This window comes from Oryx dammah, unplaced genomic scaffold (genome assembly GCF_014754425.2).
Source record: "Oryx dammah isolate SB20612 unplaced genomic scaffold, SCBI_Odam_1.1 HiC_scaffold_10, whole genome shotgun sequence".
Taxonomy (NCBI): domain Eukaryota; kingdom Metazoa; phylum Chordata; class Mammalia; order Artiodactyla; family Bovidae; genus Oryx; species Oryx dammah.
Window position 1 is genome coordinate 45605534 of NW_024070194.1, and position 17573 is coordinate 45623106.

At 46.7% G+C, this 17573-nt stretch overlaps 1 protein-coding gene across 1 annotated transcript in view; it reads right to left on the reverse strand.

The window, feature by feature from the left end:
- Positions 1 to 17573, reverse strand: part of PCSK2 (proprotein convertase subtilisin/kexin type 2) — a 238064-nt gene that overhangs the window by 19525 nt on the left and 200966 nt on the right. Inside the window, exon 8 of the mRNA XM_040248012.1 lies at positions 10255 to 10430. Coding sequence (XP_040103946.1) covers positions 10255 to 10430 — 176 coding nt within the window. The remainder of the gene's footprint in view (positions 1 to 10254; positions 10431 to 17573) is intronic.

Below are 17573 nucleotides of genomic sequence, written 5' to 3' on the forward strand. Positions count from 1 at the left end.
AGTGGGTGGAGACCAAGCATGCTAAACTTTTAATGCAGAGGACAGTCCTCTGCCTCTCCCCCTGCCCCCACCAGCTACAACTAAGAATGAGAGGGACTAAGTGTCAACAGTGCAGAGGCTGAGTCTTTGCTCTAACCTATTGGCAAAGGCAGTGGTTTTAAGACCATAGCCTAAAGCAGCCTTTCACAGGGCCCAAGTTTCTTAAAAGTTCATATGGATTCTGTAGTGTTTGAGAGAGTAACAGGCAGGAAGGCTAAGGGTCTCCAACCAGAGGAAATAGGCTGCAAGTGTCAGACATTTTTTATCTCTCTTAAGCGGCAGGCATTTTTATCTCACTTAATCTAGTGTCAGATTTTTTTCCCTTCTCTATACAAAATTAAAAGGGGGTTTCTCTTAAAATTCTGTGTTGCCACGAAGATACCTGGTTCCACCCGAACTTAACTTTTCTCAAACCTTGAGCTAACTAATGGGTTTTAAAGATCTTCATGACCTAGATAATCATGATGGTGTGATCACTCACCTAGAACCAGACATCCTGGAATGTGAAGGCAAGTGGGCCTTAGGAAGCATCACTATGGACAAAGCTAGTGGAGGTGATGGAATTCCAGTTGAGCTCTTTCAAATTCTAAAAGATGATGCTGTGAAAGTGCTGCGCTCAATATGCCAGCAAATTTGGAATACTCAGCAGTGGCCACAGGACTGGAAAAGGTCAGTTTTCATTCCAATCCCAAAGAAAGGCAATGCCAAAGAATGCTCAAACTACCGTACAATTGCACTCATCTCACACGCTAGTAAAGTAATGCTCAAAATTCTCCAAGCCAGACTTCAGCAATACGTGAACCGTGAACTTCCAGATGTTCAAGCTGGTTTTAGAAAGGGCAGAGGAACCAGAGATCAAATTGCCAACGTCTGCTGGATCATGGAAAAAGCAAGAGAGTTCCAGAAAAATATCTATTTCTGCTTTATTGACTATGTCAAAGTCTTTGACTATGTGGATCATAATAAACTGTGGAAAATTCTGAAAGAGATGGGAATACCAGACCACCTGACCTGCCTCTTGAGAAATCTGTATGCAGGTCAGGAAGCAACAGTTAGAACTGGACATGGAACAACAGACTGGTTCCAAATAGGAAAAGGAGTACATCAAGGCTGTATATTGTCACCCTGCTTCTTTAACTTATATGCAGAGTACATCATGAGAAACGCTGGGCTGGAGGAAGCACAAGCTGGAATCAAGATTGCCGGGAGAAATATCAATAACCTCAGATATGCAAATGACACCACCCTTATGGCAGAAAGTGAAGAGGAACTAAAAAGCCTCTTGATGAAAGTGAAAGTGGAGAGTGAAAAGTTGGCTTAAAGCTCAACATTCAGAAAACGAAGATCATGGCATCCGGTCCCATCACTTCATGGGAAATAGATGGGGAAATGGGAAACAGTGGAAACAGTGGCTGACTTTATTTTCCCGGGCTCCAAAATCACTGCAGATGGTGATTGCAGCCATGAAATTAAAAGATGCTTACTCCTTGGAAGGAAAGTTATGACCAACCAAGGCAGCATATTGAAAAGCAGAGACATTACTTTGCCAACAAAGGTCCGTCTAGTCAAGGCTATGGTTTTTCCAGTAGTCATGTATGGATGTGAGAGTTGGACTGTGAGGAAAGCTGAGCACCGAAGAATTGATGCTTTTGAACTGTGGTGTTGGAGAAGACTCTTGAGAGTCCCTTGGACTACAAGGAGATCCAACCAGTCCATCCTAAAGGAAATCAGTCCTGGGTGTTCATTGGAAGGACTGATGTTGAAGCTGAAATTCCAATACTTCGGCCACCTGATTCAGAGAGCTGACTCATTGGAAAGACCCTGATGCTGGGAAAGATTGAGGGCAGGATGGCATCACCGACTCAATGGACATGGGTTTGGGTAGACTCCGGGAGCTGGTGATGGACAGGAAGGCCTGGCATGCTGTGGTTCATGGGGTCGCAAAGAGTTGGACACAACTGAGCGACTGAAGTGAACTGAACTGAATGAGCTATGTATTTACCCTAGACTCTGTCTTTCTTCAGGTTGGTTCCGCTTAAGACTCAGAACCAATAAGGGCTCCACAAACCAGTTTGTTTTACTCATACATTGTTCTCCTAATCTATGTTAATGAAACTATATATCTACTTGGAAACCCGCCTTTCTTCAAGATTCATGTCAATAGTTTTATGGCCTGGGATGACTCACCTTGTGCCAATGTTATCTCTAAATGCATGTTGTGGGTGAAGGGCCTGGTTCCAGTGTCTGAGTTTTGAGACATTCCCTTTCTCTAATTAGCAGACTGTTAGTAGCTAATGACTGAAAGTTGCTCAGTCATGTCTGACTCTTTGCAATGCCATGGACTATATAGTCCATAGCATTTTCCAGGCCAGAGTACTGGAGTGGGTAGGCTTTCCCTTCTCCAGGGGATCTTCCCAACCCAGGGATCAAACCCAGGTCTCCCGCATTGCAGGCAGATTCTTTACCAGCTGAGCCACAAGGGAAGCCCAGTAGCTATAAAACATCTGGCTAAAGACTAGCAGGGGAATACTCTTTCTGCCCCCTTCTGATGTCTATGTCAGAAACTTATCTCTTTTATACTTTAATAAAATTCTATTACACAAAAGCTCTGACGGATCAAGCATTGTCACTGGCCCCGGCTTGAATTCCCCTCCTCCAGAGGCCAAGAATCCCAGCGTCTTTCATGGCTCAGCAACAACCTTTAACTTTTAATATAAAAATATCCAATACAATATTGCAAAATAATTAGCCTCCAATTAAAATAAATAAATAAATAAAATAAAAAATAAAATTTATTATTATAAAAAAAATAATGGCACAAATTGCTTACCATTGGCTAACGTAAATTTCCAGCTCAAGGCTGATACATTGGCTCCGTGTCCTCTCAGCACATCACCTGTGCCAGGAGGTGGAAATCCTGCTCTCAGAAGCTTGAGGCTGAAGTGAGTTGGTCCCTTCATCCTACCCAATGCCTAGTGACCTGGAGGAATGACTACCTTCCCTTGTGCCACCCCCACCCCCGCCCCCGCCAGGCCCTGGCCCAGTGGTGGTATCTGCTTGCAGATACTGATGAAGCCAGCCTGATACAGTTTGCCTTTTCCCAGACACTTAATTACACTAATTTTTATTTTCCAGTCACCTTGACATCTTAATAGAACATAGATATACTTAAAAAAGTCATTGTATTTGTATTATGAAAATCATATTCTTTGTAGAATGACTGGAATCTAGACTGTGAAGAAGAGAATAAAAATCCTGTGTAATCTTCCATGAATATAAAATCACTGGTAATATTTGGTAGATTTCTGCTAGTTATATATATATATGCAAAGCATAAGAACAGGTTTAAGAATGAAAATGGGATCATAAAATCCATCTATCTTTGTGGCCCTGCTTAAAATATATTTCTCACTTACAATTATATTAGCATTTCCTTACATAATTATATACCATAAGTTTTTATTAGTCTTCTTAGTTTTTATTAGTTTTCTTATATTTACTCTTTTTCTTAGATGTACATAGAAGGCTGTTTCTAGGTTTTAAAGTGCTGACATGAACATGATTCTATATATGTCTTTGTATTTCTGTTATTTCCTCAAGCAGAGTCTTTAAAATAGGGAATGTAGAGTGAAAAGGAACAAATGTTTGAAGATTTTTGACCCATGGTGCCATATTATTGGTTTCATAAGGCTTAATAATAATCTATATTTTCACCAGTACCACATAAGAACTCAGTATTCAGCCCATTTGGGTCAAGATTTAGAATCATTAAAAAAATAGTTTTGCCAACTTAGTGAACAAAAACAAAACTCACTGTTTTGAGGTTTTTTTTTTTTCACTATCAGTTGAGTTTTTCTTTCTCTACATTTACTGCTCATTTGTATTCTTTATAAATACCTTAGCAAAGCACCATGTCTCCAAAGATAATGTCCTATGCATATCTTTTCTTTCATATCTTTTTAAAATTGATTTGTTAGAGCTCTTCCTATATTAAAGAATTTAACCAAATTTTTGTCATCAAATATTGCATATGTATTCATATACATATGTAGATATACTCTTTTCTTTTGTATTTTGCCTGCATTTTGACTTGTAGAAAATGTTCTCTTTAATTACTTTAGTCTATTTTTTCACACCTAATTTAAATAATATAAAAATGTATTGATTTACAAGTACTGCTTTTTTATACTCACAGTTCATGGAAGAATTATATTCAAACTACTCATAAATACCTTTGACATTTGTATGTTTCCTCACAAGATCAGTGGTTACATCTTGGGTCACTGAGCAGTTTTTCTGGGCACATTATTGTGCTTTTTGAATTGATTGCCAAGTATTTCTAGCTGCCTGCTGTCTGGGCCCATGATAGCATCCCCTTGTGGTTGGATGGGATCCTGTAAGACATTCTGAACCATTTACTGGTCAATGCCAGACCCACAGAGTTCTTCCTTCCCTCTGCACAGTAAACAGCAATGTTTCAGATATCAGCTCTGACCTCCAGGAGACTGTGGTGAGCAAAGCCTGACTGATGGATGAGTCACTGATTGAGTAAAAACCTCAAGAAAGAGGTGTGCTTTCAAACCTCTGAACTTTGGGGGCTGTTTGTTATTGCAGCATGAGAGAGCCTCTCCTGACTGATACAGTTAGTCATGTTCAGTTCCACTCAGTTTATATAGATGTAATATTAAAAACATACAGCGTTTAAAAAATTCTCTGGGGACTTCCCTGGCGGTCCAGGGCTCAGGACTCTGTGCATCCAGTGCTGGGGGTGATGGTTCCATCCCTGGTTGGGGAACTAGGATCCTGCATGCTGTACAAAAACACCTCATCCTGCCAAAAAACCCCTCTGTATAATGCAGTCTCTGAAAATTTTGTCCTGAGCCATAAGTAGCCATTTGTATAATATTAGCACAGTTCCTATTCTCACTTTTCCCTAAATGTATATTCTGACTCTTGACAACTTAACCACCTACTGAATTGCTTTTTTTTTCTTTTTAGTGTGAATAAAAACCTTTTAATTTGAAAAACATTAAGTGTCACAAAAATTAGAGTACCTAGTATAATGAATCCCTATGTATCTATTGATCAGCTTTGACAATAACCAGACTTGCAGAAATTTTGAAAGGTTTTATGAGTAATATTTATTACTCTTTATTGGGGGTAAATATGGTCTCTTGTATGTTCAAAAAGTCCCTCTCTGGCACAATATCAGGGACTGAATTATATTTCTGTGTAGCTGTTTTATGTTTTCATACTTTATTCACTTCCTTTCTGTACATGGAGTGTTGGGGGTGTGGGGTGAAGTCACACAGTGCTTTAAATGAAGATGACGGATGAGTGGTCCCCTCCTGGGAGCGTGGTTAACTTCCAGAGAACAGCAGGCCATACCTATAGGGAGAAGTGGTTGGTCCCAATTTATGTGGCTTCAAAATCAGCTGCTGAGACCAGGACTTGGGGGTGACCTCAGGAAGCACACGTGAGTACAAGGTGGGAGTTGGGGAAGGAGTGGGAGAAAGGCCAACCAGGGGTGAGCTGATGAGGAGCCCCCCCAGCCTCTGGAGACCCCTGAGAACCTTCCCCCATGATCTGGGCTGTGTGCACAGGGCCTGGGACAGCCCCCACTGTGCCATCAGGTCCCAAGTACAAGTGGCACTGGGAGAGGCCAGCTAGTGACGGGTAGGAAGCCACACCTGGGCAGGTGCAGCCAGACCACCGGACCCTAGTGTCTGCATGGTGCCCCATGGGTTCCTCGGAGTTCAGCAGGAGTGGGTGGGGTATCTGAGTCCCAAGAAAGCCAAACGAGGAGGGCACTGTAGCCTCTGCTTGTATCCGTTACTCGAGCCTGTGTTTCACTAACTGCGGTTGCCTCTAACTATGGCTTCTCCTGCTGTACGTCCACCTTGGAGGTCAGGCTCCTATGCCATCCTGTCTCTTTCTAACAAGGTCCAGACACACTGTGATGAGCCTTTCTGATGTCATGGGGGCTGTCGAAGGCTGACATTCACATCAATCTGTGAAGCAGGTAGTTGGGTTTCTCCCTGGGTGCAGATAATCACCACCATCAAGAAGGCTTATTTAAGGGGAGTGGTCGCCGCCTTGGTTTGTCCAGAGTTGGGGAGTCCCCAGGAAGTGGAGTTCTCAGTGCTAAAACCCGGAAAGCGTTGAGCAACCAGGGTGGTTGACCACTCCACCTCAGGCTGGCTGGCACTTAGGAAAGGTCACTAGAAACTCTCCCGTTTCTCCTTCTCAGAAATGAAAGGAGGGGTTGTAACTGTAATAAGCATTCCACACAGAGGCAGCTGCCCCTCAGTTGGAAACCTCTGTCTGAAACCTTCGTTTCAGAGCCTTAATTTAGCAGGGTCACCAGGCTTCTCCTTGCTCATTCTGATTAATCACTGTCTCCCTGGGAAGCCTGCCCGCACCCCACCACCACTTCCTGGAGGGTGCCTTTCAAGCCAGGGTCTTGCAAGTGACCCCATGTACAATTCAGTTCCAAGATCTGGGACCTGTGTCTGTGCTCTTTGCAACCCTGCCTGCCATGCTCAGGAAATAAGCACTCAATGCTTTGCCTCATCTGGGCCTCAGACATTTTCTGTTGCTTCATCTTTAAATATTCCTAAGGTGTTCCCTCTGATAACAACCCTGAGGTGTGATTAATAAGAGGTTGGGGTATAGTCATCAGAGCCAAAGATGGGCCAGGATTGCCCTGGGTACATTTCCTTAAGATGTGAAAAGAAGTTCGTGAGTCAGTTGTCACATTCGAGAGCCTCCAGTGGTCTTTGAATTCCTCTTCTGGTTGTCAGAGTGATGCCACATGCTGTGCTCTGTATCCACAGCCCTTTGTTCTCCATCAGTCTCTCTGCAAGGGCTACACCCTTTTCTAACCAACAAATGCATTACCTTGTTGGTCCTTTATTACCCAGAGAAAGATGACTCCACGCTCACCTAGGCTTTGCCCAAGCTGCACCCTGGAGACTGTGGTAGATGGTAGTGGTTGTCGCCCACAGTCCTTCTACCTTATGGCTTCTTGTGCACTGGGGGTCTGCAGATGTCAGCACAGTCATGTCTTCGTGTAAGGGATTTCTCCCAAGAGGCTGAAGGCTGCCTTGCACACCTGCCTCTGGGCTGAAGGTGCCACTTGGGAACCACCTCAACCACTGACTTTTCTGCCAGCTACCGTGCTGCTAGCTTTGGCGTGTGTTATGCAAAGTTTTCCAGTTTTCCCGTGGGATTAAGCTCCAGTTAATCCAAGCTGGGTCCCAGCTTCAGTGGTAGCTGACTCGAAGACAAATCCTTTATTGGCCCCTTTCTTCCAGGTTACACCTCCCTGCTCACTCCTGGTGTCCCATTCACCTCCCAAAGTAACCACTTGAACTCAGCTGTTGTCTCAGGGTCTGTGTCTGAGTTACCCTGAACTGAGAAGTCAGTTCCTGGCTATCATAATTCAGGGATCTCTGTCTGTCACCTACTCTCATATGTAATGTGAAGAATGTCTTTACTGGAAATTCAGCACGTAGACTATAAAGAGGAAAGATGGGAAATAAAGGGGAAAGGCTTCCCTCTCTTCATGCCTGCTCCTTGCTTCCTCCCTGCCTGCTCCTTGCTTCCTCCCTGAAGCGTTTACTGAGCAAATTTAGGAAACACTGACTTAAATCCCTAAGGAGCCAGGTAGGTGATGTGCATGTGAGAAGAAGGTATCACATGATTGGGAGTGGTGGGGTTTGTGGCACATGGTACATTCCTGAAAAGTTCTCTTATCCTCTGTTTCCTCTTTTTAAAAAAACAATTTTTTAATCTATTTATGCATTTGGCCGCCCTATGCGACCCACGGGATCTCAGTTCTCCAACCAGGGATTGAAGCCACTTCCACTGCAGACTCCCACCAAACCACCGGGTAAGTCCCTCTTCTTGCTTTTCATCATTACGATATTGGTGAAACAAACCTGTCTGCAAGATGCTAAAATTCAAAGACAAGCATCAGAACTGCTTTAGTGGAACAGGTGATTGTCTGACACCTTTGTTTAGGTCCAAGTGAAAGTCGCTCAGTCGTGTTCTACTCTTTGCAACCCCATGGACTATAGAGTCCATTAAATTCTCCAGGCCAGAATACTGGTGTGGGTAGCCGTTCCCTTCTCCAGGAGGTATTCCCAACCCAGGGATCCGACCCAGGTCTGCTGCATTGCAGGCAGATTCTTTACCAGCTGAACCACCAGGGAATTTGTTTAGGTAGAGATCACCTTTCAGAGGGTGCTTTCCTTTAGACTGGACCAGACAGCTGAGTAAGCGGGAGAAAGGCTGTGCTAATGTGTAACACCCCGTTGCTCACACGAGTCTGTAAACTTGTCCGAAAATATTTTTACCTTGAAACGAGGAAAGAGTCTTTCCCACAGTTTGAGGGAGATTCAAATGAGAAACTGTGTGTTTTTCACCACTCTCCACTTTCTAAAATATTTACATGCTGTTGTCTGACGATAAGTCATAACAATTTTTTTTCTCTAAGTTTCGGCGTACTTGGCATGCTTTGCAGAACGATCACACTTGAAAGAGCCTTTTTAATTGCAGCAGGGGACATCGCAGATGGAAGAGACAGAACTCCCCTGCCCAGGGATATGATGGAGCCATTCAGAAGCTCCTGGAGAATGACAGGAGCCGCCCCAGGAGGTACTCCATTGAATCCATCTGCATTGTAAATTCTGACTGAGGCCAAATGTCACCTTCCTCCTTGACTCTCTTGGCCTCTGGGTGTCAAAACAATGCTTCTCAGTGAAAATCTGTGTCTGATGGGGAGGGGGGTATGTTCCCCTGGGTCCCTGCTGTCACCTGATCCTGGGCTTGATGGGCAGCCTTCTCTCTCCTTCCACACCGTGAATAACTCAATAAGGAAGTAGCTGTCTGTATGTCAGAAGTCTCACCCTGTAAACGCCTAAGGGTCTGGGCACTGAGATGGGGTATCGGCATCACCTCCTACTCCAATGCTATCAGTAACCCCCTCTGTATACTGCACTGTGCCTTTCCAGTGTCAGGGACCTTCGTGGCATCTCAGACCAGCCAAGAGCAGGGACAGGGCACCACATCAACCCGAGGGCAAGTCCAGTCCTGGGAAAAGACTAAGATGACTTAGACAAAACGATCAAGTGCCCTGAGGGGCGGCTGCAGTGGAATCAAGGGTGAGTAACCCAGTCCCTTTCAGGGACAGGTGGACACACCTAGCCTGGAGATCTAGTCCCCTGCCTTCTAGCCAAGGCCCAGGGATTGGAGCAGAGACAGTCTCTCCCCATGATCCCATCTGAATTCTCGGACCACAGAGTCCACAAGCCTAGGGAAACCTGCTGCTTTATGCCTTGGAGTTTGGGGGCAGTTGATTAAGGGTCCCTAATGACCGTGACAAACACTGGTGGTTTGCAGGGCACCTCCCGGGGCCCAACACTTGCATGTCTATCTCACATCTGATGGTGACCCCAGGAGAAATGCACCGTTGTCACTATTTTACAGGCAGGCACACTGATACGCTGTGAGGTCAGGTCACTTCGGACAGACACTCAGACCCTGAGCAGCAGACCAGGGGCCTGAACCCAGGGAGACTCTGCCCCAGTGCCTGGCTATAAGTAGCAGTGGACTCTGCCCTGAGATCCCAGAGGCCACTTCCTTCCCCTCGCAGGGGTTGCTGACCTGCTCAGTGACCCCGAGGCTCTGGCTGCCTCCCTTTGAGATGCTGCTTTGATCCCTTCTCCGTGGCTCTGTCCATTCCTGGGCTGATCCCAGGGACGGATGGCTGAGTCTAGCCAAGGGGGCAGCTGGATGCAGCTCCGCTGCTGTGCCCTGAAGTCCCCTGGTTTACACAAAGATCCATCTCTCCTGGGGCTGCTTCCAGCCATGTCTGTACCGTGGGGGCGCTAGCCCAGCCCCTCTGCGACACCCTTGTTCCCCACTCCTCTTTGCAGGGGCCAGGGTAGCCTCACCCTCTGAAGGGCCTCATTGCCCCCCTTTGTCTTTCATAGGTGACTCCTCCAATAAGTCTGCACCTTGAACCCCATTTTGCGGTCTGTTTCTCAAAGGACCTGAGCGATGGCACAAGGTGTCAGTTCCCAGCTCCACCCCCGCCCTGCCCCTTGTTCCACTCCATCATTACTTCCTCTCCATTCCCCACCCCCACACACCTCATCCCACCGGGTCCCATTCTTCCCCATTCCCGTGAGGACACAGGAGTGACCTTACCTTGTTCACGCCATCCGCCATCGCTTGGAGTGTGAGCTCCCGGGGCCCGTCCACTGTCTTCCCGTTGTCGGTGGGGCCCCAGCTGGCGCTGTAGATGTCGATCAGCTGAGGCATGTGGCTGATGGAGGAAGCCTCGATGATGTCCGTCATGAAGGGCTGGTCCAGCATCCGGATACCTGTGGACACGCGGGGGCAGGGAAGCACTGTGGGCGGGCCCTGGGTTCACAGGAGACAAGGTGGGGAAGGGGGCTAGGTCCTGGACATGGCTGGGGGGTCTGCCACAGATCCCTGTGCCCCGGAGGGGCGGCCCTGAGTGCAGCCTCACACAGTGGGGTGATCAGGGGGCCAGCGAGGTGCACAGAACCACCCACCCCATCTCCTTGCACCTTACCCACCCCTTTTCTTATGTTCCTATTGGGAGGCAATTTTACACCCTTGACAAAGGTTGGTAGAATTCCTAAATGAGGCCAGTTTCTAAGTGGAAGCTTGCTCCAGGGACTGGGGGGCTGATGGAGGACACCTTTCAGAGGAGAAGTAAAGCTACTGTGCATGACAGTGTGGTGGGAGGCAATTGCTCTCAGATACTTGAGGACAGATTCTAGAGGGCAGAGGGCAGAGATCAGGGGACAGGGGGCAGAAGAGGGTCAGGTCTAAGAGGAACTCTCAGTTGCATCATAACTGAGAAGGGGTTTGGGGCGACAGAAATGTCCAAGAGGTAATTCTAAAGTATATTTGAAATGGGTGCAGAAGACCCCTCCCGGGTCACCTTTGTAAAGTTTGTGCTACCCAGATGCCTGGAAGGAGTGACTTCCTGCTGGGAGCTTTTCTTTGATTGCGTGATTGTGTGTCTGTGTGTCCGGGGACTCTGGAGGAAGAGGTCCTCTGTTCTCAGGCCTGAGCATCTGGGGAACTGGGATTCACAGCATCCCCCCTCCCTGGGACTGCTTAAAAAAAACCTCTTGGGGGTTCACTGAGCAGCAGCCAGCGGAAAGGGGTTTTGTTCCTTCATCGTTACCCTCAGAATATCAGCTGTTGGAAGCAGTGTTGTTCTCTGCTCCGTACACTGTTTCAAGTCAAGGAGCCTAGAGTGTTGGTAAATGTTGGTCTTCCAGTCTTCTCACTGGAATTTGGAGTGAAGGCCTGAGCTGTATACAGGCGGAGCCTGGCTTCCCACAATTCTTACTTGTCCCCAGTGGTCCGAGGACGTTATTACACAAGGGCCAGCCTGAAACGTGGTGTGTGCATCAACTTAAAGAAGGAAGATTCATGTATGTTGGTTACCTGTGTACATGACACCACTTCCTAAAATCTACAGACAGTTCCTGAGAACTAACTGCTGAGAGTTGAACAAAGTTAGAGACCCGCCTTGATTTTCCTTTCTAGTTGCAGGTAATAGCGTTACCTATCTTAAAGCCAATAATAGGATCATCTGGAAAGTATTTCCTAAACACTGTGCCTGGGCCACCTTTTAGTTGATTTTCCCCCAAACAGGTCCAGACTTCTCCATCCTCTACCCATAAATCAGGTCACCATTTTTGCCAGCATTAACTAATTATTAGTTAACATTCTTTCTCCTGGAAAAAAATCTCCTACAGAATAAGCATAGTCTTTGCTTTGAACTTTCCAGAAGCTAAGTTTTATGGTTCATTTCACTAGGGATAGAAAATCCAAAATTCCACATTTTGCTCTTGGTCCAACTATATTCTGCTCGTTAAGAAAAAAAAAAAAAAAGAACCTATTCAACAAAGGTGGCCAACAGTTTACGGAATCACCTGAATAGCACAGCTTCTTCTCTAAGTCATATCCACTTTGTGGAGGGGGAGACTTTGCAGGGAGACAGGATTCACTGCCAGGAGAAGGCTCAGATGGTCTTGAAGTCATCCAGTGCCCCCATGACCAGCCCTGAGCAGCGTGCCTCCACAGGAAGAGAGGAGAAGTTCAACTCCGGCCAAAGTGGGCCTGGACTGTCCCCCGTGAATCTTGTCACCAGCTGGTGCCCTTTGCCCTCTCTCTGCAGCTCCTGTCCTCTGCCTCTTTCCCTCCTCATCCCGCCCTGGCTGCCTTTGTGCCGCCCAGAATGCCAGCCCTGTCATGCGTTCATCTTCTGACTGCTTGGCGTCTAGGTGGGGATGGCCACAGGCTGGGAGCCAAGTTCTCATTTGTATTCAGGGGCCAGGCCCCAGGCATTCTTTTAATCTCATTAAGCCTGGGAGGAATGAGGTATGCATGAATTGAATAAGATACAGATTAATGTTTGCAGGCAACTGCAGAGTTAGGTGCCAAGACCAAGGCTCAGGGTGACCCAAGGGTTTTGAGGGAGGGACTCTGTCCTGAGTGCTCTAGGAGCTACCAAGTCGGGGCCTGGGGAAGGGAGAGAAACAGGGAAGCCCGGGGAGCCAGGACTCAGCATCCTAGCATCTGCAAAATGCTCGGCTGGCTGATGCTACGTGATGGCAAGACGACAGGCACGTCAGCATTTCTGTCCCCACCATCATGACTCATGGTGACTCGGCGGTTCCCTCCTCCCTTTCAGAGTCTGAGCCTCTTGCCTGCTGCCCTGCTCAATCGCAGTCCTGGGCTCTAGGGCCTCCACGGCCCAAGGATTTGTGCTAAATCCTCTGCCTCCTCTTGTTATGAGAGGTGAGCTTGTACGGAGACCACAGCAGGTGCATAAGCCTACCTGCTCTGCCTTCAGAGGAAGGCAGGTAAGGCCAATGCCACCTGGCCGGGCCCCCTCCCGGGGCTGCTCTGAGGGGCTCCACAGAAGTGATGCTACAGGACCCACCCTTGAATCATCCCCCTGGCATCATGATCTGATATTATTGTGTCTCTTTGCTCCTGGTCTGGGTCTCCCCCTTAGACTCAAAGCTGTGTGAAGGCAGGTATCTTGTCTGCTGGCTCATGGCTGCATCCTCCCACCCTCAGCAGGACTGGCATATGGTAGACCCCCTGGTCATGACTGCTGAGTCCTGGAAGGGACTGGAGGCGAGAGACAGTATCTCCCAAAAGGCTTGATGCAGTTTGAGCATGTTTAATACTCCTAGAAGTAAATATCTGACAAACTTGCAAGAAATATCAATTGAAGAGTTCATTATATTTCATGTCCATTTATTGGACTTTGTGAACTCGTATAGGACGTTTTCAATTTTGATTATTTTGTCTCGATCCCTTCGACTGAAGATGCCAAACATTGGTTTAAATGCTAAAGCTAAGGAAAGAAATAGGCTGTCTTCTTAAAGAGTTACTTTGATAAGTGTGTTAGTCGCTCAGTCATGTCCGACTCTTTGGGACCCCATGAACTTGGGGTCCTGGTGGAAGCCCCACCAGGCTTCTCTGTTCATGGGATTCTCCAAGCAAGAATACTTTGTGGGTTGCCACTGCCTTCTCCAGGGGATCTTCCCGACCCAGTTATTGAACCCGGGTCTCTGGCATTGCAGGCAAATTCTTTATTGTCTGGGACAGCCATGTTTAAAATTAAAAAAAATGGAAATTAACTTTTCTCTTCAAAATTTATAAAGTAAATAAGTGGATAAGGAAATGTAAATAACTGAACTTAAAAAAAATGAAGTTGGACAGCATCACTGACTCGATGGATGTGAGTTTGAGCAAGCTCTGGGAGTTGGTGATGGACAGGGAGGCCTGGCACGCTGCAGTCCATGGGGTTGTAAAGAGTGTCAGATATGACTGAGTGACTGAACTGAATTGAAGGTTTTGAGACAGCGCTAAGACTTTGGGACATCTCAAATGTACAGGTCTGCATGTTACAGAGAATTTATAGGAGTTGGACTGATTGGAATTTTCCTCCCTTCCTGCCAAGTGTTACCTAGAAGAGGTGGAAACAACTGTGCTCATGGAATAGGCAACAAAAATCAAAGAGAGAGCTCATCTTAAGGAAGAAGTTTCTAAGAGTCACACGTGCAAAGGTAGAACAGACTTCCTTGGAAGGGAGTGACTTCCCCATCACTGAGGGCATGCAAGTTGTTGATGCATGTTAATGCAGGGGCCCAGGCTGCTCTGGGTGCTACATTGTTCTACAGTTTACCAGCTGTGTGGCCCCGTGTTCAATAGGGATAATAATAGATAGTAAACATGTTCATGTTCTACCAGGTGGTGCTAGTGGTAAAGAACCCGTCTGCCAATGCAGGAGACCTAAGAAATGCAGGTTTGATCCCTGGGTTGGGAAGATCCCCTGAAGGATGGTGTAGCAATCCACTCCAGTATTCTTGCCTGGAGAATCTCATGGACAGAGGAGCCTGGCAGAGGAGTCCATGGGGTGGCGAAGAGTCATGCAAAGAGTCAGACATGACTGAAGCGACTTAGCAGGAACACATATATAAAATATGCAAAAATGTGTGATAAAGTTGCAAAGAGAGTAAAGTGAGTAAAGGGTTTTGCATCCTGCCTGACTTGTTGAAAGAGTCAAAATGCTATTATTATTGTTGTTATCATTATGTAAATGCCAGTGGGTCTTCAGGATAAGGCAACTTAGAGCCCCTATAAGGAAATGACAATCTACTCCAATATTCTTGCCTGGAGAATCCCATGGACGGGGTAGCCTGGCAGGCTACAGTTCATGGGGTTGCAAGAGTCAGATACGACTCTACAGTCCATGGGGTCACAAGAATCAGATGTGACTTAGAGACTACGAGAGAGAGAGAGAGAAAGAGAGAGAGAGAGCAAGCGCCAGAGCCCCTACAGTCCAAAGGGTCGCAAAGAGTTGGACACGATTGAAGCAACTTAGCACACACAGAGGTCCTTTGGGACGTTGTCCCCCTCACTCAACACCTTGAGACTTGTGGTGATCTTGGTTGGCCACCAGGTGGCGCCCCAGACCCCAGCTCAGAAAGCTCCTGAAAAGATTGTCTAGAGGGTATAGCTCGCTTAGAATGAAAACCAGCCAGCTTTCGGAATTGATTCCTTATTTAGAATGAAAACCAGCCAACTTTTGGAACTGATAGCCAGGATGAGCAAAATGTTTTCCCAACTCTCAAAGGTAGAATTCTGCTTCTACTGTGATTCCTGAGTACCTCTCTAGGGGTTCTTCAGCAAATATTCCTTCTGCTCCTCTAGCGGAGTCCAGAGGTCCCTGGGATGTCTAGATGCACACAGGATGGGACTAAACCTGCCTGGCTCTGAGCACTTAGGACCCATAGGAATGGATACAAAGGAGCCAAGCCGGGTTAAGGGAGTGGAAAAAGGCGGCTCCTTTGCTCAGGGTCTCTGTGTGGCTGCAATGCCTCCCACTGGCTCTGGGCTTAATTTCTGGATTTTCAGAGCATTGTTGTGAGACCTGTGAGCTGTCGGGGTTCACAGACACCAGTCAGGTTCTGTCTTTGAGGTGCCAGGCTGCACTCGCTTGCCTTGGGGATCGGAGGTCAGTCAGAGGCTGGCACACCCCACCTGGCCCTGCTGGCCCCATCTGGGGTGAGTGGAGGGGGGTCTTTGCTTGGGGCATGTCCTCTGCCTTGGGGATGGAGCTCAGTCCATGTGAGCTGCAGGCTGGAGAGGCCAGGGGTTCATGGCTGAGGACCCCTACTTCTCCACTGAAGACAGATGGGAGCTGATGGTTAAACTCCCAGCCTCCTCCCCTCGGGGAGGGCAATGCTGAGGGGGTGTCCCCACAGACCCCTGAAGCCCCAGCTCACCTACACACCTTCTGTTGGTTCATCTTCCCACTATCTTTCTTTCTCTTTCCCTCACTGGCTTCCCGGGATTGCCTCCTAAATAAATTCCTTGCACCCAGATCCTTGCCTCAGGTTTACTTTTAAGGAATTCAAACAAAAAGAGCCAGAGAATTAGGTACTTTGGGGCTTCCCTGGTGGTTCTGATGGTGAAAGAATCTGCCTGCAATGGAGGAGACTCGGGTTCAATCCCTGGGTCAGGAAGATCCCCGGGGGAAGGGAATGGCTACCCACCCCAGTATTCTTGCCTGGAGAATCCCATGGACAGAGGAGACTGGTGGACTACAGCCCAATAGGGTTGCAAAGAGTTGAACACAGCTGATCGACTAACACTCAAATGCTTTCAGAGCACAAATTATGAGAGAAAAAGAAGCCAGTGGAGAAAAAGACCCCAGTGGATCCCCGAAGGCCGTGAACTAATCGCAACTCTTCATTTTTGCAGTAAGTAGTGTTAAGAATCCCTTGTTCAAAAACCCAGTTACTGTGGGCATGAAGAAAATTTAAAAACTCTTTGGAAAACCTCACTGTGAGTGAGGAATCAAGGTTTGAAATTTTCCATTGCCTCCACTCTGTCCTGTGAATAGGAAACCGCCCCTTCCCCCATTCAGATAGCAGCCAACGTGTGAGCCTGGCTTATCAAATATTAATTGGGTGCTATATTTTCCCCTGAGCTCATAGCAGCCTCTGACGTTTTGGTGCCAGCTTTCTGGAGGCTCACCAAACGCAGAGCGCTGAAACCCAAGGGGCAAAGCCTCCCTAGTTACATTTCAGAACGCTCTGGATGTATTCTTCTGTGAAATTCAGCACCCACCTCAGGCAGACCTTAGCAGACAGTGCTGAAGGAGGTTAATGATGGATTTGTATAGGTTTCTCTTGCTTTATTTAAATCCCTGGAAATGCAAGTGTCAGCACAAAGTATGTTTATGGTTCCATTAAATCACCAGGAAACACACACACACACACACACACATAGAGATGGTTGTAAAAAAAGAAAAACAAGGTTGGGTGACTCAGCCTGAATAAATTAAGAATCAAATTTGATGCAAAACTTGGAATGAATGAGGAGCCACTTCCTTCTCTAGCATCTTATCCCCTCATTCGTCTTCTCTCTCCCTTTCTTTTTTGGCAGGGGGAAGGTGTTGCTTTCTAAGTTTCTAGTGACCTGCCACCCTCAGTTTCTAAAGACCCCATAAAGGGGAATTTATTAAACATCTTTCCTGTAGAACTTGATAAAAAGATTCTTCTAGGTAGAGTATTTTCCCCTTAAAAATGAGATGTTTGGTACAAACAAAACAAGCCACCAAAAGCATTTTGAAGAGTTTGGAGTATGTTTGCAATAATTTGTGCATTCCTCCTCATTTTCTACCATCTTTATCTGAGTTCTATTTACATCTTATGGATACGTGGACAAAACTATACTTTGAGAATATAGGGAGCCTTCTTCCACTGTTGGTGGGAATGTAAATTTGTGCAGTCATTATGGAAACAGACTAAAACTCAAACAACTAGAACTAGAGTTGCCGTATGACTGAGCAATCCTACTCCTGGGCATATACCCAGACAAAACTATACCCTGAAAAGATACAGGCGCCCCAATGTTCATAGAAGCATTATTCACAATAGCCAAGACAGGGAAAC